At 43.7% G+C, this 24,220-nt stretch overlaps 3 protein-coding genes across 3 annotated transcripts; all 3 read right to left on the bottom strand.

The window, feature by feature from the left end:
• Positions 1-2,306: 2,306 nt before the first annotated feature.
• On the bottom strand, positions 2,307-5,027 carry LOC138214075 (tripartite motif-containing protein 16-like). Its single transcript, XM_069175443.1, has one exon. It carries the CDS (start codon positions 4,925-4,927, stop codon positions 3,239-3,241), a length of 1,689 nt encoding a protein of 562 aa, XP_069031544.1. The 5' UTR covers positions 4,928-5,027; the 3' UTR covers positions 2,307-3,238.
• A 7,418-nt stretch (positions 5,028-12,445) lies between these two features.
• LOC138214067 (tripartite motif-containing protein 16-like) lies at positions 12,446-15,239 on the bottom strand. The gene has a single exon (XM_069175436.1). The coding sequence runs from the start codon at positions 15,007-15,009 to the stop codon at positions 13,303-13,305; it is 1,707 nt and encodes a 568-aa protein (XP_069031537.1). The 5' UTR covers positions 15,010-15,239; the 3' UTR covers positions 12,446-13,302.
• Positions 15,240-17,855: 2,616 nt separating this feature from the next.
• LOC138214064 (tripartite motif-containing protein 16-like) lies at positions 17,856-20,814 on the bottom strand. The gene has a single exon (XM_069175432.1). The coding sequence runs from the start codon at positions 20,446-20,448 to the stop codon at positions 18,784-18,786; it is 1,665 nt and encodes a 554-aa protein (XP_069031533.1). The 5' UTR covers positions 20,449-20,814; the 3' UTR covers positions 17,856-18,783.
• Positions 20,815-24,220: the final 3,406 nt, after the last annotated feature.

Below are 24,220 nucleotides of genomic sequence, written 5' to 3'. Positions count from 1 at the left end.
CTCATTTAAAGAGCACTCATGATTATATGGTTCAAGGAGTGTCTTTTGAACCAGAATTTGCCCTTTAGTTGTTGCCATGGTTACAATCACATCATAAAGTATACAGCGATGGTCAGAGAAAGATAATTCACGTCCTGAAACCTGATCCACGTGTAACCCTCTTGTTATCACCAAGTCCAGGGTGTTACCCTGCTGGTGGGCGGCTTGCTTTACATGTTGGGTCACTTCAAAGCTGTCCAGTAAATCCATCAGCTCTGGAGCTTTGTGGTCGTTCTTGTTATTTACATGAATATTAAAGTCTCCGTTCAGAATGAACCTGTCATATCTGGTGATACCTGGTGAGATCGACTCTGAGAGTTCCTGCAGAAATAGTGCCGAGTACGTCGGTGGCCGGTAAACTGTGACGATCAGTACTGTTGATTTACCTTTCAGCTGCAGAGCAACATATTCAAATGATGTCAAATCAGCGAGGTCGATGTCATTACACCCAAACTGTGGTGAAGATCACTGCGATCCCTCCTCCTCTCTTGTTCTGTGTAACTGACTGATAACATTTATAGTGAGGAGAACAAGCCTCTATCAGAGTTGCTTCACCAGTCGTGTTGTTAAGCCACGTTTCAACTAGGAGCAGAAAGTACAAAGTCTTATCGATGATGAGATCATTAACCAGAAAAGATTTATCGGTCAAAGATCCGACGATAAAAAAAAGGCAATTTCATCTGCAGGGACTCTCAGACTGGAGAGGAGGCTGGTTGTGGATGAACTTTGACAATTTTGAGATCGCCGTCTAGTAAGATAGTAATTTAGGTTGTAGGTCGGCGCCGAGAAGTCTGGATCCAGTGAAGTTCAGATGAACTCCATCAGGTTGAAACGCTCCTCACGGTTCCACAAAGGGTTAAAACTGTCAATCAAACGTATCCCATGTTTGAGGCGTGTTGATGTCAGCCATGTTTTCAGGATCAGGAGTCCACTGAACGATTCACTTCCTTTCTTGCGCGTCGGAATCGGTCCGGAAATAAACGCGTCTTGTGATCGATGGTCACTCAGGGTTTTCAGCAGCAGTGTGAAATCTTTTTCCAGAGTCTCAGAGCCCGTTCTCTTTTGCAGGATGTCAGAAGGACCCGTGTGGATCAGAACCCTCAGACTTCTTGGACGAGTCCAGAGGATAACTGGGAGGAGCTCCGTTAACTCCTTCACACTGGTGGTATCCAAACACAGATTTTCAGCCATTTTAACGTGCTTGGTGATGGCGTCCTCCATCAAAATACCGCCTGGTGTCTGAGGGACCTGAACTGTGTCTCTTCTGGCTCTTGATCTAGCAGTGGTTTTGAGGCTGTTTCTCGTGCTTCCATCAGCCTTGTTTCTGGTGATGTAATGACCAGTTTCCACAGACTTAGTGTCATCACACACTTCATGAGTCAGCAGCTCATACCTGTTGTGCAGGGAGAGTTCCAGCGGTGGAGTGAGCGTTGGAGCTGTGTTCCTCATGTGTTTGTTTCTGTGGTGGATAACATCAAACTGAGCCCTGGATGGAGGTGATGTTTTGGGCCTCGCTCCAGTGCGATGTGTATTTAAAAACTCTCAGATCATATTTGCTCCGGACTTGCCTGAATACTGAGATCATTTCTGACGTCCTCCCGTGTTAGTCCGCTGATATCTAAGTGGTGGACTGCTGCTTTAACAATGATCTGAATCCTCTCTGGTTTGGATTCGACCTCCATCGTAGCATTTACTACCCCCTGCTGTGAAAGTGACCAGCTCTGTTTGTGTTTTGTAAGTCAACCGTTGTTTCCCCCTCGTTTTGTCTGATGGAGGACTGCTGTGGCTCGTTTTGACGGCTTTACTTCTTCCATCGGCTCCTCCACTCTGGCTGAACCTCTTCACTGCCTCTGCAGAGGTGGTTTTATTCTGTACCTTCACCTGCTGTGTTTCCCTCTCCCCTTTCTCAATCATTACTCCACTTACTTTCTTTTTGGATACGGTTTCTATTCACTACTTTAAAACGACATGTTTCTTTAATCCCGTCCGCTCGCTCTCTTTGTTCTGCATTTCTACACACAATCAACAGGTTTCCATCTTTCCAAACTTTAGCCTCGAGAATATCCTCAATCTGGGAAGTTTTCACCATCCAACTATAGAAAATTCACCCCGCTCCTCACTTCCTGGGAATGAAGACTGAACGCGAGGCATTCTGGGATATGTAGTCTTCAGAGGCAACGAGCGCTGTCAGTGGGCAGAGTGCTCCCTCTGGTGGCCATTCTGGAAACAAGCAGCACCATTTAGTCTAATTCAACTCAGACAAATGGTGGATGAAGTATTCAGAACATTTATTGAAGTAAAAGTACAAATACAGCAAAGAAAACAAAGATACTCCATTACAAGTCAAAGTCCTTAATTAAACAGCTTACTCAGGTAAAAGTACAGAAGAGTTAGCAGCAACATTTAGTGAAAGTATTAAAGTAAAAGTGCTGCTTTGTTCCCTCTGAATAATCTATATTACTATATATGAAGCAGTGAAAGAATTCAGCTCCTTTATTTCAGAAAAAGTTCTGATACCAGACTGAAAATACTAGAAGTCCTGCATTCAAAACCTTGTTGAAGTTAAAGTATCGTCAGCAAAAATACACTGAAAACACAAAAAGTGAAAGTACACACGAAGCAGAAAATGTTCCCTGTTAGTGTTTTCCTATTATATATATATGATGTTTTTAGATTCATATTGCTGCTGGATTAAAGTGAATTTTACCGTCATAGTCACTGAAGGTTTTGCTCATTTCAACTACTTTATATATTGTTGATTTGTAAAGCGTCATATTGAACCAGATCATCACATATTTGGAGCGTTGCTGTCCTGTGAGAACCACGTATCTAACAAATAAACACCTTTTCAGCTTTGTCAGGTTTTTTAAAATAGTTAATTTAGCAGGAGAATCATCTCAGTCCATAAAAGAACATTTAAATCTCTTTAAATTATCAGAAAATAATTCAAAATTCAACTTCACCAAATTTAGAGATACATGGTTTTCACTACAGGAACGGTGTGAAAAGAGCTTAAAAACAATAATAAAACATATTAACATGAAGATAACAACTATCAAGAAGACGTCCAGGTGACGCCCACAATGCTTGATTGACAGCAGATCTTTGTTCAGAGTAGAAACGCCTCAATGATGGAGAGAAAATGAAATGGAAAATGAAAATGCAGGTTTAAACCCACTGAAACCTGAAAGACTTCAGTTTATTTCAGTTTACAAAACTCAGCAGTGCTTCCAACGAAGACAGACCCTAACCTGAACCCGAACCCTAACCCAACGTGGAGCGGCTGAGTGAACGTGGTCTGGACTCTGTGGAGGAGAGTCATGGTCTCAGAGACGCTGTAGAAGGACAGAGTACCTGCACTGTGATCCAGGTACACCCCCACTCTGGAGGATGGAGGACCTGAGACGGGAGTTTTGATGTTGTTGTAACAAAACCTGTTCTTGGAACAATTTAATGACCAAGATTTGTTATTATATCCAAACACACTTTCCTTCCAGCTCCCTGTTCTGTTGATATTCTTGTATGCGACTGCTACATCAACTCCTCCTCTTCCTCTCCTCTCCACCTCAAAGTAACAACGTCCAGTCAGACTCTCTCCACTCAGGACCTGAAAACATCCAATGAATCTGTCTGGATGATCAGAATAAGACTGATTCTGATCCATTCGTGTTACTTTTCTGTTCCCATCAGATAATAACATCTGTCTGTTTGCTGTGTTTGGATCCAGTGTGATTTCTTGTGAATATCTTAAGAATCCAGCTCTGGTCTTTGGTCCTGGTTGTGACAGTAAAACGTCCACTTCATTCACTGACACTGAGATCTTCTTCCATTCTTCATCCAGAACTTGCTGTAGTTTATCTCTGACCTCTGACACAGCTGCTGTCACATCCTGAAAGTAGGTGAGAGGACGGATATGGATGCTGGATGAGTCTGTAGGCTCACTGAGTGCTGACACTGAGGGGTAGTTGTGCAGGAACTCGTTGTGATCCTCTGTGTGTGAGAGCTGCTCCAGCTCGGCGTCTTTCCTCTTCAGCTCAGCGATCTCCTGCTCCAGCTTCTCCTGAAGCTCTTTGACTCGACTCACTTGGGTTTCCTGCTGGGATCTGACCTCCTGCTTCACATCGCGGCTTCTTTTCTTGAGGAGACGCATCAGCTGGGTGAAGAGCTTCTCGCTGCCCTCCAGTGTTTTCTCAGCAGACTGATTGATGTCCTCCACCTCCTGCTGAAGCAGCTTCCCATCTTTCTGTCTGTCCTGGATTTTCTGCTGGACGTTTCCTCGACTCCCCTCGAGCTCTCTCTGCCTCTCGGTCCTTTCTGCTGCAGCTGAGACGGTGTCGTGGTCTTTATGTTCATCCACAGAGCAGAGATAACAGATAATCTGACGATCGGTGCGGCAGAACATCTTCATCACCTCGTCGTGAAGAGAGCAGATGTTCTCCTGGAGCTTCTTGGAGGGGTTCACCAGCTTGTGTTTCTTTAATGGAGCGACATCGTAATGAGGCTGAAGGTGTTTCTCACAATAAGAAACCAGACAGAATAAACAGGACTTGACAGCTTTCAGTTTTCTCCCAGTGCAGACATCACAGGCCACATCTTCAGGTCCAGCATAGCAGTGATCAGCAGGAGCAGCTTGGAGTCCAGTCTTCTTCAGCTCCTCCACTAAAGCTGCCAACATGGTGTTTATGTCCAGGACAGGCCTCGGTATGAACCTCTTCATGCACTGAGGACAGCTGTAGACTCCAGTCCCGTCCTGTCCATCCCAGTGGACTTTAATACACTCCATGCAGTAGTTGTGTCCACATGGAAGAGTCACCGGATCCTTCAGTAGATCCAGACAGATGGAACAAGAGAAGGTTTCTCGGTCCAACTGAACTCCTTTCTGCTCCATTTCACCTCTCAGCAGCAGTGACTGTGTGAGTTTCACTTCCTCAAAGATAAAACTGGTTTCAGCTCTGATTTAAATATCATGTGACTCTGCAGCCAATGAGGACATCAGCTCTTAGACAACACCCATGTTGGCTCCGCCCATCTTCCAGCTGCAGATCTGATGGAGGGAACAAGGAAACGTGACAGACTGCAGCTGCTGAGTTTGAGAGCAGTTTTTTTTATTCCTCCTCAAACTCGTCGTCTCGGCTGTGATTCATGACTAAGTTGAAGTTTCCCCCACAAACTGAGACGCCCTCTGTTTCTGCTGCTGTAACATGAAACAAAGATTTGAGGATGTTTGTTTTACCTCTGATAAGTTCACTTATTAGTCTCCAGGGGCAACGAGCGCTGTCAGTGGGCAGAGTGCTCCCTCTGGTGGCCATTCTGGAAACAAGCAGCACCATTTAGTCTAATTCAACTCAGACAAATGGTGGATGAAGTATTCAGAACATTTATTGAAGTAAAAGTACAAATACAACAAAGAAAACAAAGATACTCCATTACAAGTCAAAGTCCTTAATTAAACAGCTTACTCAGGTAAAAGTACAGAAGCGTTAGCAGCAACATTTAGTGAAAGTATTAAAGTAAAAGTGCTGCTTTGTTCCCTCTGAATAATCTATATTACTATATATGAAGCAGTGAAAGAATTCAGCTCCTTTATTTCAGAAAAAGTTCTGATACCTGTTGGACTTGGGCTCCTGCTAGTACAAAGCCAACATGTGTCAGCCTCCAGTTCTTCGTGTTCTTTTAATGAGTCAACAGGAGAAGATGTCAGGTTTCAAGATATTTATTTAACAGCAGCAGAATAATCAGTTTACAGAGCTCTGGGTCCAGACTATGTTTCCCTGACCGCAACAGAGTATGTGTCCGTTCACGAAGTCTGACTCCTGACTCTCCCTGACCCAGTCTTCTTATAGTACAGGAACCAAAAAGTCATGTGTGTTGATATGTCCTTTGTTGGTTGGTCGAGGTGGGGGTTGTCTTCCTTCACACCCTGGAGTTCTCGCGATAGCAGTTTGTTCCTGTTTATGACTCAAAGAACAACAGCATGTGACCCCAAAGGTCACAGACCTCCTCCTGTGACCTTTTGGTTTGGCCCAGCAGTATCACTGTCATTCACAAACACAGCCTTTTGTCTCCACCTTAGGATTAATAGTTGATAAAACGACTTTATATATAAGTAATATGATATGGCATACATATATGTTGTATTATTGTAAACATAACCTCGCAGTGAATCGCACAATTCCCCCTTTTGGTCTCTCACAGGAGACCAACAACCGTAAGAAAGAAAGAACATGCACATACCTGCTGCCGGCGTGGCTCCATTATAACTAAAACGTTCCAGATGTTGCTGTTCAATATGTTCTCTGTATTGTTCGTAAAAATGTTTCTCACAAGCCCTTGTAACCTTCTTATTACAGCTCATTACCGCTACAGCACTTCACACATTGCATATATATCAAAACACACAATCACAGTTCTTTCTCACAGGTGATTCTTTTTTTTTTCACTTACTGTTGATCCTGATGTTTCAGATCAACTGTTACCTGACCCAGCGTCCACTGGGGAGGTTCTGCTGCCGTGCACTGTGACCAGTGGTACCAGTTCTCTCCTTTGCCGTCCAGCCGGACCGCGTGCGTTGTCCTCTCCTTAACTCTGTACGGTCCGGTCCACCTCGGTTCCGACCACTTCCTCTTGATCACCTTTAGGAGGACCCGCTCCGCTGTATGTGGTGTTCCTGGTTCACTGCCCCCTTTGGTCTCCGTCACCTGTGTAGAGAAACCTGACACCAAAGCTGTTAGTTGATCATAGTATGGCTTATATTTCATCCAGGAACTTGTTTCGATCGTCACCGGGTTTCCTGCGCCTGGACCCGGAAACTGCTGTCCAGTCCACAGCTCAAAAGGAGTGAACCCTGTGGTAGAATTCACAGAGCTGTGCACTGCCATCAATGCTACTGGCAGAGCCTCCACCCAGGACAGCTTGGTTTGAGCACATCCTTTACTGATTTTACTTTTCGGTGTCTGATTCATTCTTTCTACCCTCCCCTGTGACTGAGGGTGGTAGACCGGGCCAAATGCGTGTTTTAGGCCCAAATGTTTTTCTCCTTCTTGTAAGTCTTTATTTTTGAAATGGGAGCTGTTATCTGAACGGATGCGACGAGGAAACCCATGCACGGGTATGTAGTGATTTATCAAGAATTGGATCACTGTTTTTGCATCCTCTTTTTTAGCAGGTATTGCCTCTGGCCAGCCAGTGTATGCATCCACGGCTACCAGGAGGTACCTGTGTCCTCCCACTGTGTCAATCATGTCGGTGTAATCAATGATAATGTCCAGCCCCGGGAGCTGTGGCAGGGGAAACTGTCCTTGGTGAGGCTTAATGGTCGCCTTTACATTGTATACCATACACACACTACACTCTCTCACGTGGTTTTCTATCATAGCCGGTAGAAATAGATGCCACCAATGGGTCTGATGTCTCTGCATCTGTTTCAGTCCACAGTGAGTGAGACCATGTGCTTCCTGTAATGTCCTCTGTACCAGGCCTGGTGGCAGAACTAGTCTACCATCCGGGGCTCTCCACAATCCATCCTGTTCTGTGGCTCCTCTGTCCTGCCATACACTGGTGTCCCATGGAGAGGCCTTTGTCTGCTCCTTTCTTATCATGTCTACATCACACTGTGGCAGCATGTCCTGTATTGTCCTGTCAGTTTGCAACATAACGTACTCAGCTCCATATCCTGCCGTTCTCTTGGCAGCCTGGTCAGCTTGATCATTGCCCATTGCAATCCAGGTGTCTGTTTTGTCGTGTCCTTTACACTTCATGATAGCCACAGCTTTTGGCTTCATTAGTGCCTCCACCAGTCTCTTCATGTCTGCTTCATGTCTGATGGGTGTCTTGTCTGCAGTCAGGAATCCTGCTCTGATCCATTGTCTCAGCTCTATATGAACAGCACCCACTACATATGCTGAGTCTGTGTAGATGTTTACAACTTTCCCTTCTGCCCATTCTGGTGCTCTAATCATGGCCTGTAGTTCTGCTATCTGAGCTGACTCTTTTCCAACTACTGGTTCTGCTACCACTTCCTGAAATCCTTCCTGTGTTCTCCTGACCACCGCTAGGGCTGCTTTCAGTCCGTCCGTTGGGTGTCTGTAACAACACTCATCTGTGAACAGGGTTTCATCAACATCAGGGAAAGGGATGTTCTGCAAGCTCTCTCTCACCCTGACATCTTTCTGCACTCTTTCCTCACATACATGCGGCTCCCCTTCTCCCATGTTGTCTGCCATGTTTATGCCTTCATGTGTGTATGTGATGTGTGGTGATGTCAGTGTTTTGTCCAGCCTGGTCTGTCTTAGTGATGACATGGTGTGGAGTTCACATATGCCACGACTGTGTGTGTGGTGAGTACTATCAGTTGATGTTGCATGACTATGTGTGCCGTTTTCTGCAAAATGTTCACCACTCCTGCTGCATGTCTTGTGCATGGTGGGTGTCTGTTCTCTGTAGCATCTAGTGTCACACTTACGTACATCAACACCTTCCTGTCACCCCCCTTTTTTCTGAAACAGCACATCATTTGCTGTCTGGGCTGTTTCAGAAACATCCAGATAGAATGGATCCGTGTAATCTGGTACCGACAGGTCAGTGGCATTGCTCAGGGCATTTTTGAGTGATATAAACGCCATTTCAGCCTGTGTGGTCCAGAATAAGGCGGCAGTAAGGTTCCTCCTCGTCTTTTGCTCATTACCTTTTCTTTTATTTATTTTGTGTTGTGGTCCTAATGTTCTATTATTATTTATCTACTTATTCTAATCTGTTCTTCTACTTCTGGTGTGACTACCGCTCTCCTATACTACACTGTCTTCGGGCCTCTTTAAACTTGAACTTTCACGTCTTAAATCTTAGTATTCTCTTATTTTCTTTGATCTATCTTATCCTTAACTTTGATCTATTAACTTCGATCTATCTTTTCTATTAACTCATCTCTAACTAATCTCATATTATTTTAAGTTGATTTATTTTACTTTATCTTATCCAATCAATCAACTATTCTTCTGAGACAGGTTCTGTTTCAGAAGTTGAATTGCTGGTTCATCAGACTTCCTATTTGATTGTTTAACTCATGTTTCCACATCACCGCCCCCTTTGATCCTCTGTAGTATTCTGTTGTTAGCGTCTCCTATCAGTGATCACCTGACAGGTATGAAAGGAGTTGGAGTCGGTGGAGTCTGTCGAGGTCAGCCAACTGTTTCTGACACCCAGATTGTCCGTGCCTCCCGTACTTGTGGGAGGACGTTTCCCCACCGGATCCGTCTCGGTGTTTTACTGCCTCTTGTCATGATTTCAGTGTCTTTTCTTTTTTAGTTTTTATTTTGATGCCTGTTGCTGGTGGTTGCTCCGAGGAGGACTGTTTGTCTCTGTCCTCACTCTCTCTGTCCACTTCTTGCGGTGCAGACATGGTCCTGGTCTGCTGTATTGCCTCCTTTGCTCTCAGGGTGTCTTGACTGTGTTGTTGCAGAGTTTCATCTTCCTCTGCACTGGTAGAGTCCTCCTGCTTCCCTCTCTGGCTACCACCCAAACCCTCTCAATCTGTCCGTGATCTTTGCATCTTATAGTATCTTTCGTTTTTACTGTGGGTTTGTTTGATTTTCCCACCTTCGGGCTCTCACGGGGCTGTGATGCAGATTTTGATGTCTCTTACCTAATTTTCTCCCTTAATCTCTCCATTGTTTGTGTCCTTTTTACTTATCAGTAGCTTTGCGTCTGGCGTCATCTAATTGGAGTTTTAAAAGCTGAGCCTTTAACAGCTCCTCCTCCTGTTCCTTTTTCCTCTTTTATCTCTATGCTATCACTTATCTTAAGTTATTCTTGTTTATTCATGTATTTTCTTCAATCTTTAAGCCATATTTGTCTGTTTCTCTTTTTTTTTTAATTATTAATTGGCTTCCTGAACCATATTGCTTCTCTCTATCTTGTTTTATTATTTTATTTTTAACTGTCACTATTATTAATTGTTCCCGTTCTTTTATTTATATGTCATTACGTTCTGAATTATTCTAGTCATTTGTCTGTCTCTGTTGTTCTAAGTTTTTGTTTGTTTTAGCGCGATCTTTCAGCGTTAGTTTTACTCTGTTCTGATTTTATTTTTCGCTTACTTCAATTTTTTATTTCTGACTGAGATCCTGCCTCTGTTTATGTTATCCTTCTCTCTCAGTAATTTTGTTCATCTGGTCTTTTCTTCACCTGCTCTTTCCGTTTACTCTCCCACACTAGCTGTGTGGCTCCGCCTGCTAATGTCATATTATGCAATCTTCTTCTCCTATCCTGCATCTCTTCCATTTCCTTTTTCCACTTCCTTTTTTCTGTCCACCCCTTAGGACCTTCTTCTTCACGTTTCTTTATGTCTTGTCTGGTCTTATTTTCTGCTCTACTCCGCCATGGCCATATTACCGTCGTGTCCTGGTCCGCGGGGAATCCTTCTGTTTCCTTCAGTTAACTTATCATATTCTCTCATTCCTCTCTTTCTGACTCCCTTGTCACATCCACTACTCAACTGCATCCTAATGAGACCTCACTGTTCTCCTACATTCACTTCTGGGCCACAGCCCCCATACTCCACACACTCTCGATCAAATTCACCTTCCATCTTCCCTTTTTTAAAATGTTTTTCCTGTTTATTCAACACTATCCCACAGTGATAATTCAACACACACGTGGAGATTGAGTGTGAATGACTTCTTTAGGTCAATTTGTGGATCCAGTGAGACAAGCTTCTAGGCTGAATAACTTCAGTCCGGTCTCACTCTAGGGGTCGCCCCAGATACCACAAATCTTTTAATTCACGCTCACTTTCTCCACCAACACCACCCTTTGTCCCCACAGAACAAGAACTTGCCGAGACTGGATGTCTCTATAAAACTTGCTTAGTTCTTGGAAGCCACCCACATTTCCCCGTATTTAAATGCTTTCAACAATCTTCAATTTCACTTCAACATCAGACTGCAGTGGTCAGTTCTTCATAAGAAAAATTAATGACCTCACACACGTTGTATCGCCGGCCCTTTTTAAGTTTACGCCTTATACAACGATCTTTTGTTCCGCCTCTAACGGATCCAGGTATGTAACCCTTGGGATTTTTGGAGGACTCTAACCTCTCTGGTTTCCAAACCTTTTTGTGGTTCAGACTTCATCTTGGGCCTCTAACCCCCACTCTTTTTTTTCCGACGGTGGGCCTGTAACCCCCGTCTGACGCTTATTATTCTGCCGCTTACTAGGACATTGAGGTCCTCACCATGACAACAATATAATTTGACAATGTCCAATTGCAGAACTTCGTTCAAACAGGTGTCTGCTTACCTTCTTAGATATGGGCCCACTGTTGTCACCGTTGACCAGATGTCCGCTGTTGGTTCTGTCTCTTTACCGCCTTCCCTTCTCCGTCCTCATCACGTCGGGGTCACCAAATTGTTGGACTTGGGCTCCTGCTAGTACAAAGCCAATATGTGTCGGCCTCCAGTCCTTCGTGTTCTTTTAATGAGGCAACAGGAGAAGATGTCAGGCTTCAAGATATTTATTTAACAGCAGCAGAATAATCAGTTTACAGAGCTCTGGGTCCAGACTATGTTTCCCTGACCGCAACAGAGTATGTGTCAGTTCACGAAGTCTGACTCCTGACTCTCCCTGACCCAGTCTTCTTATAGTACAGGAACCAAAAAGTCATGTATGGTGATGTGTCCTTTGTTGATTGGTCGAGGTGGGGGTCTTGCCTTGTGGGGACGTGTTGCTCAGGTCAGTAACTTATTCCTGTTTTATGACTTGGAAGAAATAAGAAAGACAGGAGGTGAAACTAGTGGTCGTGCCATCAACCGTTACAGCCTTGTTATTATGGACAGCAGCATGCTGACCCCAACAGGATCGCTGACCTCAGCAGTATCGCTGACCTCAGCAGAAACAGCCTGTTGCATACGCCTGAGGATTAATAGTTGATTAATACGAGATTGTATATAAGGAATATAATATGGCATACATATATAGTATTATTGTAAGCAAAGACTAGCATAGGATAGCACACTGGAGAAAACCAAGCAGACAACGTGAGACCGTCCAACGTCCACACGGAGAAGCTTTCTGCTCTGAGGTGACCGTGCTCAGCACAGAGCCGGGATTTGATTTATCATGGAAGTCATTTCAGGAAGAAACTTTCTCAGCCTGAACATATTGATGAAGCTGAGGGGCGTTCCTCTCTCACAGGGATCTGCACCAAAGGCTGGAAGATTACATTTCATGACCTTTGAGAGTCTTCAGCGGCAACCAGCGCTGTCAGTGGGCAGAGTGCTCCCTCTGGTGGTCAGTTTGTGAAACAGCAGCATCATGTTGTCTAATTCAACTCAGACAAATGGTGGATGAAGTATTCAGAAACATTTATTGAAGTAAAAGTACAAATACAGCAAAGAAAACAAAGATACTCCATTACAAGTCAAAGTCCTTAATTAAACAGCTTACTCAGGTAAAAGTACAGAAGCGTTAGCAGCAACATTTAGTGAAAGTATTAAAGTAAAAGTGCTGCTTTGTTCCCTCTGAATAATCTATATTACTATATATGAAGCAGTGAAAGAATTCAGCTCCTTTATTTCAGAAAAAGTTCTGATACCAGACTGAAAATACTAGAAGTCCTGCATTCAAAACCTTGTTGAAGTTAAAGTATCGTCAGCAAAAATACACTGAAAACACAAAAAGTAAAAGTACACACGAAGCAGAAAATGTTCCCTGTTGGTGTTTTACTATTATATATATGATGTTTTTAGATTCATATTGCTGCTGGATTAAAGTGAATTTTACCGTCATAGTCACTGAAGGTTTTGCTCATTTCAACTACTTTATATATTGTTGATTTGTAAAGCGTCATATTGAACCAGATCATCACATATTTGGAGCGTTGCTGTCCTGTGAGAACCACGTATCTAAGAAATAAACACCTTTTCAGCTTTGTCAGGTTTTTAAAATAGTTAATTTAGCAGGAGAATCATCTCAGTCCATAAAAGAACATTTAAATGACTTTAAATTATCAGAAAATAATCTAATTCAACTTCACCAAATTTAGAGATACGTGGTTTTCACTACAGGAACGGTGTGAAAAGAGCTTAAAAACAATAATAAAACATATTAACATGAAGATAACAACTATCAAGAAGACGTCCAGGTGATGCCCATAATGCTTGATTGACAGCAGATCTTTGTTCAGAGTAGAAACGCCTCAATGATGGAGAGAAAATGAAATGGAAAATGAAAATGCAGGTTTAAACTCACTGAAACCTGAAAGACTTCAGTTTATTTCAGTTTACAAAACTCAGCAGAGTTTCCAACGGAGACTAACCCGAACCCGTACCCTAACCTGAACCCGAACTCTAACCCTAACCCAACGTGGAGCGGCTGAGTGAACGTGGTCTGGACTCTGTGGAGGAGAGTCATGGTCTCAGAGACGCTGTAGAAGGACAGAGTACCTGCACTGTGATCCAGGTACACCCCCACTCTGGAGGGTGGAGGACCTGAGACGGGAGTTTCAATGTTGTTGAAACAAAAACTGTTATCGTAACAATTTAATGACCAAGATTTGTTATTACGTCCAAATCCACTTTCCTTCCCGCTCTCTGTTCTGTTGATATTCTTGCATGCGACTGCTACATCAACTCTTCCTCTTCCTCTCATCTCCACCTCAAAGTAACAAGGTCCAGTCAGACTCTCTCTACTCAGGACCTGACACCATCTACTGAATCTGTCTGGATGATCAGAATAAGACTGATTATGATTCATTCGTGTTACTTTTCTGTTCCCATCAGATAATAACAGGAGTCTGTGTGCGGTGTTTGGATCCAGTGTGATTTCTTGTGAATATCTTAAGAATCCAGCTCTGGTCTTTGGTCCTGGTTGTGACAGTAAAACGTCCACTTCATTCACTGACACTGAGATCTTCTTCCATTCTTCATCCAGAACTTGCTGTAGTTTATCTCTGACCTCTGACACAGCTGCTGTCACATCCTGAAAGTAGGTGAGAGGACGGATATGGATGCTGGATGAGTCTGTAGGCTCACTGAGTGCTGACACTGAGGGGTAGTTGTGCAGGAACTCGTTGTGATCCTCTGTGTGTGAGAGCTGCTCCAGCTCGGCGTCTTTCCTCTTCAGCTCAGCGATCTCCTGCTCCAGCTTCTCCTGAAGCTCTTTGACTCGACTCACTTGGGTTTCCTGCTGGGATCTGACCTCCTGCTTCACATCGCGGCTTCTTTCCTGGAGGAGACTCATCAGCTGGGTGAAGAGCTTCTCGTTGCCCTCCAGTGTTTTCTCAGCAGACTGATTGATGTCCTCCACCTCCTGCTGAAGCAGCTTCACATCTTTCTGTCTGTCCTGGATTTTCTGCTGGACGTTTCCTCGACTCCCCTCGAGCTCTCTCTGCCTCTCGGTCCTTTCTGCTGCAGCTGAGACGGTGTCGTGGTCTTTATGTTCATCCACAGAGCAGAGATAACAGATAATCTGACGATCGGTGCGGCAGAACATCTTCATCACCTCGTCGTGAAGAGAGCAGATGTTCTCCTGGAGCTTCTTGGAGGGGTTCACCAGCTTGTGTTTCTTTAATGGAGCGACATCATAATGAGGCTGAAGGTGTTTCTCACAATAAGAAGCCAGACAGACTAAACAGGACTTGACAGCTTTCAGTTTTCTCCCAGTGCAGACATCACAGGCCACATCTTCAGGTCCAGCATAGCAGTGATCAGCAGGAGCAGCTTGGAGTCCAGTCTTCTTCAGCTCCTCCACTAAAGCTGCCAACATGGTGTTTTTGTCCAGGACAGGCCTAGGTGTGAACGCCTTCATGCACTGAGGACAGCTGTAGACTCCAGTCCCGTCCTGTCCGTCCCAGTGGACTTTAATACACTCCATGCAGTAGCTGTGTCCACATGGAAGAGTCACCGGATCCTTCAGTAGATCCAGACAGATGGAACAAGAGAAGGTTTCTCGGTCCAACTGAACTCCTTTCTGCTCCATTTCACCTCTCAGCAGCAGTGACTGTGTGAGTTTCACTTCCTCAAAGATAAAACTGGTTTCAGCTCTGATTTAAATATCATGTGACTCTGCAGCCAATGAGGACATCAGCTCTTAGACTCCACCCATGTTGGCTCCGCCCATCTCCCAGCTGCAGATCTGATGGAGGGAACAAGGAAACGTGACAGACTGCAGCTGCTGAGTTTGAGAGCAGTTTTTTTTATTCCTCCTCAAACTCGTCGTCTTGGCTGTGATTCATGACTAAGTTGAAGTTTCCCCCACAAACTGAGACGCCCTCTGTTTCTGCTGCTGTAACATGAAACAAAGATTTGAGGATCTTTGTTTTACCTCTGATAAGTTCACTTATTAGTCTCCAGGGGCAACGAGCGCTGTCAGTGGGCAGAGTGCTCCCTCTGGTGGCCATTCTGGAAACAAGCAGCACCATTTAGTCTAATTCAACTCAGACAAATGGTGGATGAAGTATTCAGAAACATTACAACAGTATTTAGAACAGACGACAGAGTTGTTGAAGTGTTCAACCACCTCATTTAAAGAGCTCTCATGATTATATGGTTCAAGGAGTGTCTTTTGAACCAGAATTTGCCCTTTAGTTGTTGCCATGGTTACAATCACATCATAAAGTATACAGCGATGGTCAGAGAAAGATAATTCACGTCCTGAAACCTGATCCACGTGTAACCCTCTTGTTATCACCAAGTCCAGGGTGTTACCCTGCTGGTGGGCGGCTTCCTTTACATGTTGGGTCACTTCAAAGCTGTCCAGTAAATCCATCAGCTCTGGAGCTTTGTGGTCGTTCTTCTTGTTTACATGAATATTAAAGTCTCCGTTCAGAATGAACCTGTCATATCTGGTGATACCTGGTGAGATCGACTCTGAGAGTTCCTGCACAAATAGTGCCGAGTACGTCGGTGGCCGGTAAACTGTGATGATCAGTACTGTTGATTTACCTTTCAGCTGCAGAGCAACATATTCAAATGATGTAAAATCAGCGAGGTCGATGTCATTACACCCAAACTGTGGTGAAGATCACTGCGATCCCTCCTCCTCTCTTGTTCTGTGTAACTGACTGATAACATTTATAGTGAGGAGGACAAGCCTCTATCAGAGTTGCTTCACCAGTCGTGTTGTTAAGCCACGTTTCAACCAGGAACAGAAAGTACAAAGTCTTATCGATGATGAGATCATTAACCAGAAAAGATTTATCGGTCAAAGATCCGACGATAAAAAAAAGGCAATTTCATCTGCAGGGACTCTCAGACTGGAGAGGAGGCTGGTTGTGGATGAACTTTGACAATTTTGAGATCGCCGTCTAGTAAGATAGTAATTTAGGTTGTAGGTCGGCGCCGAGAAGTCTGGATCCAGTGAAGTTCAGATGAACTCCATCAGGTTGAAACGCTCCTCACGGTTCCACAAAGGGTTAAAACTGTCAATCAAACGTATCCCATGTTTGAGGCGTGTTGACGTCAGCCATGTTTTCAGGATCAGGAGTCCACTGAACGATTCACTTCCTTTCTTGCGCGTCGGAATCGGTCCGGAAATAAACGCGTCTTGTGATCGATGGTCACTCAGGGTTTTCAGCAGCAGTGTGAAATCTTTTTCCAGAGTCTCAGAGCCCGTTCTCTTTTGCAGGATGTCAGAAGAACCCGTGTGGATCAGAACCCTCAGACTTCTTGGACGAGTCCAGAGGATAACTGGGAGGAGCTCCGTTAACTCCTTCACACTGGTGGTATCCAAACACAGATTTTCAGCCATTTTAACGTGCTTGGTGATGGCGTCCTCCATCAAAATACCGCCTGGTGTCTGAGGGACCTGAACTGTGTCTCTTCTGGCTCTTGATCTAGCAGTGGTTTTGAGGCTGTTTCTCGTGCTTCCATCAGCCTTGTTTCTGGTGATGTAATGACCAGTTTCCACAGACTTAGTGTCATCACACACTTCATGAGTCAGCAGCTCATACCTGTTGTGCAGGGAGAGTTCCAGCGGTGGAGTGAGCGTTGGAGCTGTGTTCCTCATGTGTTTGTTTCTGTGGTGGATAACATCAAACTGAGCCCTGGATGGAGGTGATGTTTTGGGCCTCGCTCCAGTGCGATGTGTATTTAAAAACTCTCAGATCATATTTGCTCCGGACTTGCCTGAATACTGAGATCATTTCTGACGTCCTCCCGTGTTAGTCCGCTGATATCTAAGTGGTGGACTGCTGCTTTAACAATGATCTGAATCCTCTCTGGTTTGGATTCGACCTCCATCGTAGCATTTACTACCCCCTGCTGTGAAAGTGACCAGCTTTGTTTGTGTTTTGTAAGTCGACCGTTGTTTCCCCCTCGTTTTGTCTGATGGAGGACTGCTGTGGCTCCTTTTGACGGCTTTACTTCTTCCATCGGCTCCTCCACTCTGGCTGAACCTCTTCACTGCCTCTGCAGAGGTGGTTTTATTCTGCACCTTCACCTGCTGTATTTCCCTCTCCCCTTTCTCAATCATTACTCCACTTACTTTCTTTTTGGATACGGTTTCTATTCACTACTTTAAAACGACATGTTTCTTTAATCCCGTCCGCTCGCTCTCTTTGTTCTGCATTTCTACACACAATCAACAGGTTTCCATCTTTCCAAACTTTAGCCTCGAGAATATCCTCAATCTGGGAAGTTTTCACCATCCAACTATAGAAAATTCACCCCGCTCCTCACTTCCTGGGAATGAAGACTGAACGCGAGGCATTCTGGGATATGTAGTCTTCAGGGGCAACCAGCACTGTCAGTGGGCAGAGTGCTCCCTCTGGTGGCCATTCTGGAAACAAGCAGCATCATGTTGTCTAATTCAACTCAGACAAATGGTGGATGAAGTATTCAGAACATTTATTGAAGTAAAAGTACAAATACAGCAAAGAAAACAAAGATACTCCATTACAAGTCAAAGTCCTTAATTAAACAGCTTACTCAGGTAAAAGTACAGAAGAGTTAGCAGCAACATTTAGTGAAAGTATTAAAGTAAAAGTGCTGCTTTGTTCCCTCTGAATAATCTATATTACTATATATGAAGCAGTGAAAGAATTCAGCTCCTTTATTTCAGAAAAAGTTCTGATACCAGACTGAAAATACTAGAAGTCCTGCATTCAAAACCTTGTTGAAGTAAAAGTATCGTCAGCAAAAATACACTGAAAACACAAAAAGTGAAAGTACACACGAAGCAGAAAATGTTCCCTGTTAGTATTTTACTATTATATATGTGATGTTTGTAGATTCATATTGCTGCTGGATTAAAGTGAATTTTACCGTCATAGTCACTGAAGGTTTTGCTCATTTCAACTACTTTATATATTGTTGATTTGTAAAGCGTCATATTGAACCAGATCATCACATATTTGGAGCGTTGCTGTCCTGTGAGAACCACGTATCTAAGAAATAAACACCTTTTCAGCTTTGTCAGGTTTTTTTAAATAGTTAATTTAGCAGGAGAATCATCTCAGTCCATAAAAGAACATTTAAATCACTTTAAATTATCAGAAAATAATCTAATTCAACTTCACCAAATTTAGAGATACGTGGTTTTCACTACAGGAACGGTGTGAAAAGAGCTTAAAAACAATAATAAAACATATTAACATGAAGATAACAACTATCAAGAAGACGTCCAGGTGACGCCCATAATGCTTGATTGACAGCAGATCTTTGTTCAGAGCAGAAACGCCTCAATGATGGAGAGAAAATGAAATGGAAAATGAAAATGCAGGTTTAAACTCACTGAAACCTGAAAGACTTCAGTTTATTTCAGTTTACAAAACTCAGCAGAGTTTTCAACGGAGATAAACCAAAGTCCAGCGTGGAGCGGCTGAGTGAACGTGGTCTGGACTCTGTGGAGGAGAGTCATGGTCTCAGAGACGCTGTAGAAGGACAGAGTACCTGCACTGTGATCCAGGTACACCCCCACTCTGGAGGGTGGAGGACCTGAGACGGGAGTTTCAATGTTGTTGTACCGAAAACTGTTATTGGAACAATTTAATGACCAAGATTTGTCATTAAATCCAAACACACTTTCCATCAAGCTCCCTGTTCTGTTGATATTCTTGTATGCGACTGCTACATCAACTTCTCCTCTCATCTCCACCTCAAAGTAACAACGTCCAGTCAGACTCTCTCTACTCAGGACCTGACAACATCTACTGAATCTGTCTGGATGATCAGAATAAGACTGATTCTGATTCATGAAAGTTGCTTTTCTGTTCCCATCAGATAATAACATCTGTCTGTATGCTGTGTTTGGATCCAGTGTGATTTCTTGTGAATATCTTAAGAATCCAGCTCTGGTCTTTGGTTCTGGTTGTGACAGTAAAACGTCCACTTCCTTCACTGACACTGAGATCTTCTTCCATTCTTCATCCAGAACTTGCTGTAGTTTATCTCTGACCTCTGACACAGCTGCTGTCACATCCTGAAAGTAGGTGAGAGGACGGATATGGATGCTGGATGAGTCTGTAGGCTCACTGAGTGCTGACACTGAGGGGTAGTTGTGCAGGAACTCGTTGTGATCCTCTGTGTGTGAGAGCTGCTCCAGCTCGGCGTCTTTCCTCTTCAGCTCAGCGATCTCCTGCTCCAGCTTCTCCTGAAGCTCTTTGACTCGACTCACTTGGGTTTCCTGCTGGGATCTGACCTCCTGCTTCACATCGCGGCTTCTTTCCTGGAGGAGACTCATCAGCTGGGTGAAGAGCTTCTCGTTGCCCTCCAGTGTTTTCTCAGCAGACTGATTGATGTCCTCCACCTCCTGCTGAAGCAGCTTCACATCTTTCTGTCTGTCCTGGATTTTCTGCTGGACGTTTCCTCGACTCCCCTCGAGCTCTCTCTGCCTCTCGGTCCTTTCTGCTGCAGCTGAGACGGTGTCGTGGTCTTTATGTTCATCCACAGGGCAGAGATAACAGATAATCTGCTGATCGGTGCGGCAGAACATCTTCATCACCTCGTCGTGACGAGAGCAGATGTTCTCCTGGAGCTTCTTGGAGGGGTTCACCAGCTTGTGTTTCTTGAATGTTGCGGCATCATAATGAGGCTGAAGGTGTTTCTCACAATAAGAAGCCAGACAGAATAAACAGGACTTGACAGCTTTCAGTTTTCTCCCAGTGCAGACATCACAGGCCACATCTTCAGGTCCAGCATAGCAGTGATCAGCAGGAGCAGCTTGGAGTCCAGTCTTCTTCAGCTCCTCCACTAAAGCTGCCAACATGGTGTTTTTGTCCAGGACAGGCCTCGGTATGAACGTCTTCATGCACTGAGGACAGCTGTAGGTTTCCTTCTCATCCTCTTTATTCCAGTGGACTTTAATACACTCCATGCAGTAGTTGTGTCCACATGGAAGAGCCACCGGATCCTTCAGTAGATCCAGACAGATGGAACAAGAGAAGGTTTTTCGGTCCAACTGAACTCCTTTCTGCTCCATTTCACCTCTCAGCAGCAGTGACTGTGTGAGTTTCACTTCCTCAAAGATAAAACCAGTTTCAGCTCTGATTTAAATATCATGTGACTCTGCAGCCAATGAGGACATCAGCTCTTAGACTCCACCCATCTTCAAGCTGCTGATCTGAAGGAGGGAACAAGGAAATGTGACAGACTGCAGCTGCTGAGTTTGAGAGCAGTTTAAAATGCTGTTTTAAAATTCCACAATGCAAAGAAGAAAACAGATATAAACATGATCCAGAAACAGCGCCGCCTTCTCTGGGCCCGAGATCATTGAAGATGGACTGTAGAAAGTGGAAAACTGTCATGTGTTTTCACAACTCAAAACGTGGACTTTCCATTATTTTGGAAATAATGGGTCTACCAGCAGAGGGACCACCCAGCTTGTTATCAGTGCACATGTTTTGGAGGAACATATGCTGTCATCCACACAACTTTAACCATAAAAGTTTAACGTGTGAACAAACCGTTTGTTTCAATAATCAATAAACTTGTTCTTTTCTCTTCAAGAACAAATCAAATATTGACTTCTGTCTTCATTCCAGGATCTCTGAGGACAGTTTTCCTCCTCAATCACGTTTAGAAGAACGTTTGTCGGTCAGTCTCTGTTCTTTCTTCTCTAAAGCTTCATTACAGAGACATTAGGAAAAAAAAATTCTCCTCCAGTCACCTAATAGAATACCATTTTTACACAGGCTGTATAAAAAAATTACGATGGGTTATATTTCTGAAGTTACTCAACTTTTTCCAGCGCAGAAGTGTTTTAAGACATTTCGTAAACTGGAAACTCCGATCTTTCCCGTGTGCCCTGAATGCAGCATCAGTGCTTCCGGTTGACGTCTCTTCACTGACGCTGTTAAAGCTGCCGAAGGCTCGGTGACGTTTTAACCTCTTCCTGCAGGCTAACGGCTTGCACACCACAAGAGGGCGCCATCATCCTGCTAGACATAAAAAGTGAACTCAGAGGAGGCTTTGTTGAAACGAGCGTCTGTGTTTTTCTTCAGGAAACAGCTGCTTTATAGCCACCAGTTCAGTTTGCAGTAAATCTCGACTTCCTGTACAGTTCAGCTCTGTTTATCTATCGGATATTATCTCAGTTGAGAAAAATCTGGGCCATATGCAGCTCAGCCCACCTCTGAATGTGCCTCCACACCCATTAATCACACGCAACTAATATGCATCCAATCAGAAGTGGCCCGCCAAAAGTTTGGGTGTAAACGCACGGAGATCCGATCTGCTCAGACCACTTTCAGAGGCCGTCATGACCAAAATCTTTAAGTAGCGTGAACGTAAACATTAAAGGACCGCCGACTAAACTGACAGCCTCTGAAGAACCAAAAGAAAACTATATCCAATAGAAAAAACTGAGCTGAACTGTACAGGAAGTCAGAAAGATGAACTGGTGGCTATAAAACAGCTGTTTTTAAGAAGAAAAACCACAGACGTTTGTTTCACCAAAGCCTCCTCTCACAGTTCATCGATCGGACGCGGCGCAGGGCCAGACCCTCTCAAACCCGCAGGAGTCATTCAATAATCCGAGCCTGAACCGACGTGATCGGAGTCGAGTCTGACGGTTCTGAATCAGAATCAGGTTTATACGTTTTATTACATATATTACAAGAGTCTGGACAGACAGGGAGGTAAACTGCAATTTGATTGGTTGACGGAGGACGGACAACCGTGAGGCAATAAATCCAGTCTTCCTATCTGTTCGTGGTGCTTGTACTTTTCGAGGTGTGGTTTGGGTCTTTGTCCCATTGGAGGAGACTCGATCTCCGACACGGGGCAGCGGGTTCAGCTCCAGAAAGCTTTGATATTCTTCTGATTTCTTTCCGCCCCGTATCGATCCAAGAAGCCCGTAACACAACTGAGCCACGTGTCCCGTGGGGATGGTATTTCTTCTCTTTGAAAGCTTCTCTGAACATGACACGAAGACTGACATGAAGCCGGCCGAGTTCAGCGACACATTCAGGGTCGTTTGGAGTCCGATTCAAGACAAATTGAGCTTTCCAGGAGCTTTTGGAGTCATTTGGTGATCGTTCAGTGGAAAACATCCCAATTCCCCTACAGCTTTTCTTTCATTATCTTGATATAAAACACAATCTGGGGAACCTTATTTTTCTTTGAAAAACACATTTGCTGTTCTGAATTGGGATGTATCGTTGTTTCCATTGTTGATGAATCTGCTGTTTATTTTCTTATTTAATCAATTCAGCAGTTGATCTCTCAAATGTCAGAAAAGTCCTCGTTATTTCCGGGAAATGAGCTTCAGCTCGAGTGTTTTGTACAACCTTCCAAACACAGTCCAGATTTCCACATATGAAAATAAGCAAAACGCAAAAGAAAAGCTGCAAGATTCATATTTAACGAGGCAGAAACCAACAAATTATCCAAACAATAATTCGGTCATTAAACACCTAATTTTCTGCCTGTCAGTGAACTGATTCATCTGCTAATTATTTAGGCTCTACGGGGGTTTATTATCATATTTTCTTGAAACTGAAACAACTGAATAACACGAAGCACCAGAGAATAAAAAAAACATATACAGACATCCAATGTTTCTGCTCAGCTCTTATAAGCTTTTCAACTGGAGGAGTGTTAATAAGACTGGAGGAAATAAAACAATCTGCTGCAGCTTTATTCTGACAGACCTGCCTGCTCGCAGACTCTTGTTTTATGAAAACTAAGCAGGCACTGAGTCGTCTTCACCCGCGGTGCATCGGCTTTCCAAATGCCCCGTGATGGATTCGATTTCCTGTAAATTGCAGCCCCGGGCGCCGACTCTTTTTGTGTTTGACAAGACAAGACTCGATCTGAACCGACTCGTCGCAGTAAAACAGCCGTTGTTTTCCATAAATCCACCTCGACTCGGCAGCTGTTAACAGTTTGTCTGCAGAGCCGGTGGTAAATGTTTAAGCCGCGTCTAATAAAAGCTGCTGTTTGGGGATGAGTAAAAGTTTTCTGCTTTAAAAAAACTTCAGATGGATTTCAACCACTCACAGAAACATTCAATTGGAAAAACTGTATTAAGTTACTTTCCAAACTAGGTCCTTTCTTTTCAGTTCACTTTTGTCCTTCTTTTTCCTTCAACATTGTAATAAATTCTATTTAAAGACAGTAACAGGTGGTTGTTAATTCAAATCTCAGCGTTCATTTTACCGCTTTCTGACTTTTTCTATCAGATAAACCAGAAGAAAATAAAAAAAGAAACATTTATCGGACAATAGTGGAGCGTTTGGCACATTTTTATCTCACCATTCATCTCCATTGCATCTAAATGCAGCTGTAATCTACAGGTCTAATCTTATTAAGGGGCATTCAAGTCCGTCTTTTTTACAGACACAAATGAAAACACAGGAAAAAGCTGTGGTTGGAGATTTTTAACAGGGGATTAGGCAAAAGCTAAAAGTCAGGTTAATTTGTGGAGTAAAGGCAAACGTTGGAGAAAAAGCCAGTCAGTCTCCGGGTCCTCAAGAGACAAAAGACCTAATTTTCAATTTTTACTATAGACCTCATATTAAAAAAGTAATTACAAGCAACCACATATTTGTTTGTTAAATTTCCAAGTGAAAAATAAAAAATACTCCACTGCTTAACTACACTGCTAACATAATTTGTGAGACCAGAAATAAAGACTTTCTGATTTTATCCCTTTAAGAGACATTTTGGCCGTACGGCATTTTTTAAACCCTCATGAAATCTTACAAAGACTGAAAATCTGTCACCTGGTTTTTAGGTGAAATACAGCAGCG

This window comes from Embiotoca jacksoni, unplaced genomic scaffold (assembly GCF_022577435.1).
Source record: "Embiotoca jacksoni isolate LCO1_2020_lvr unplaced genomic scaffold, fEmbJac1.0.p SCAF_67, whole genome shotgun sequence".
Taxonomy (NCBI): domain Eukaryota; kingdom Metazoa; phylum Chordata; class Actinopteri; family Embiotocidae; genus Embiotoca; species Embiotoca jacksoni.
This window is presented reverse-complemented; position numbering and strand designations above follow the sequence as displayed.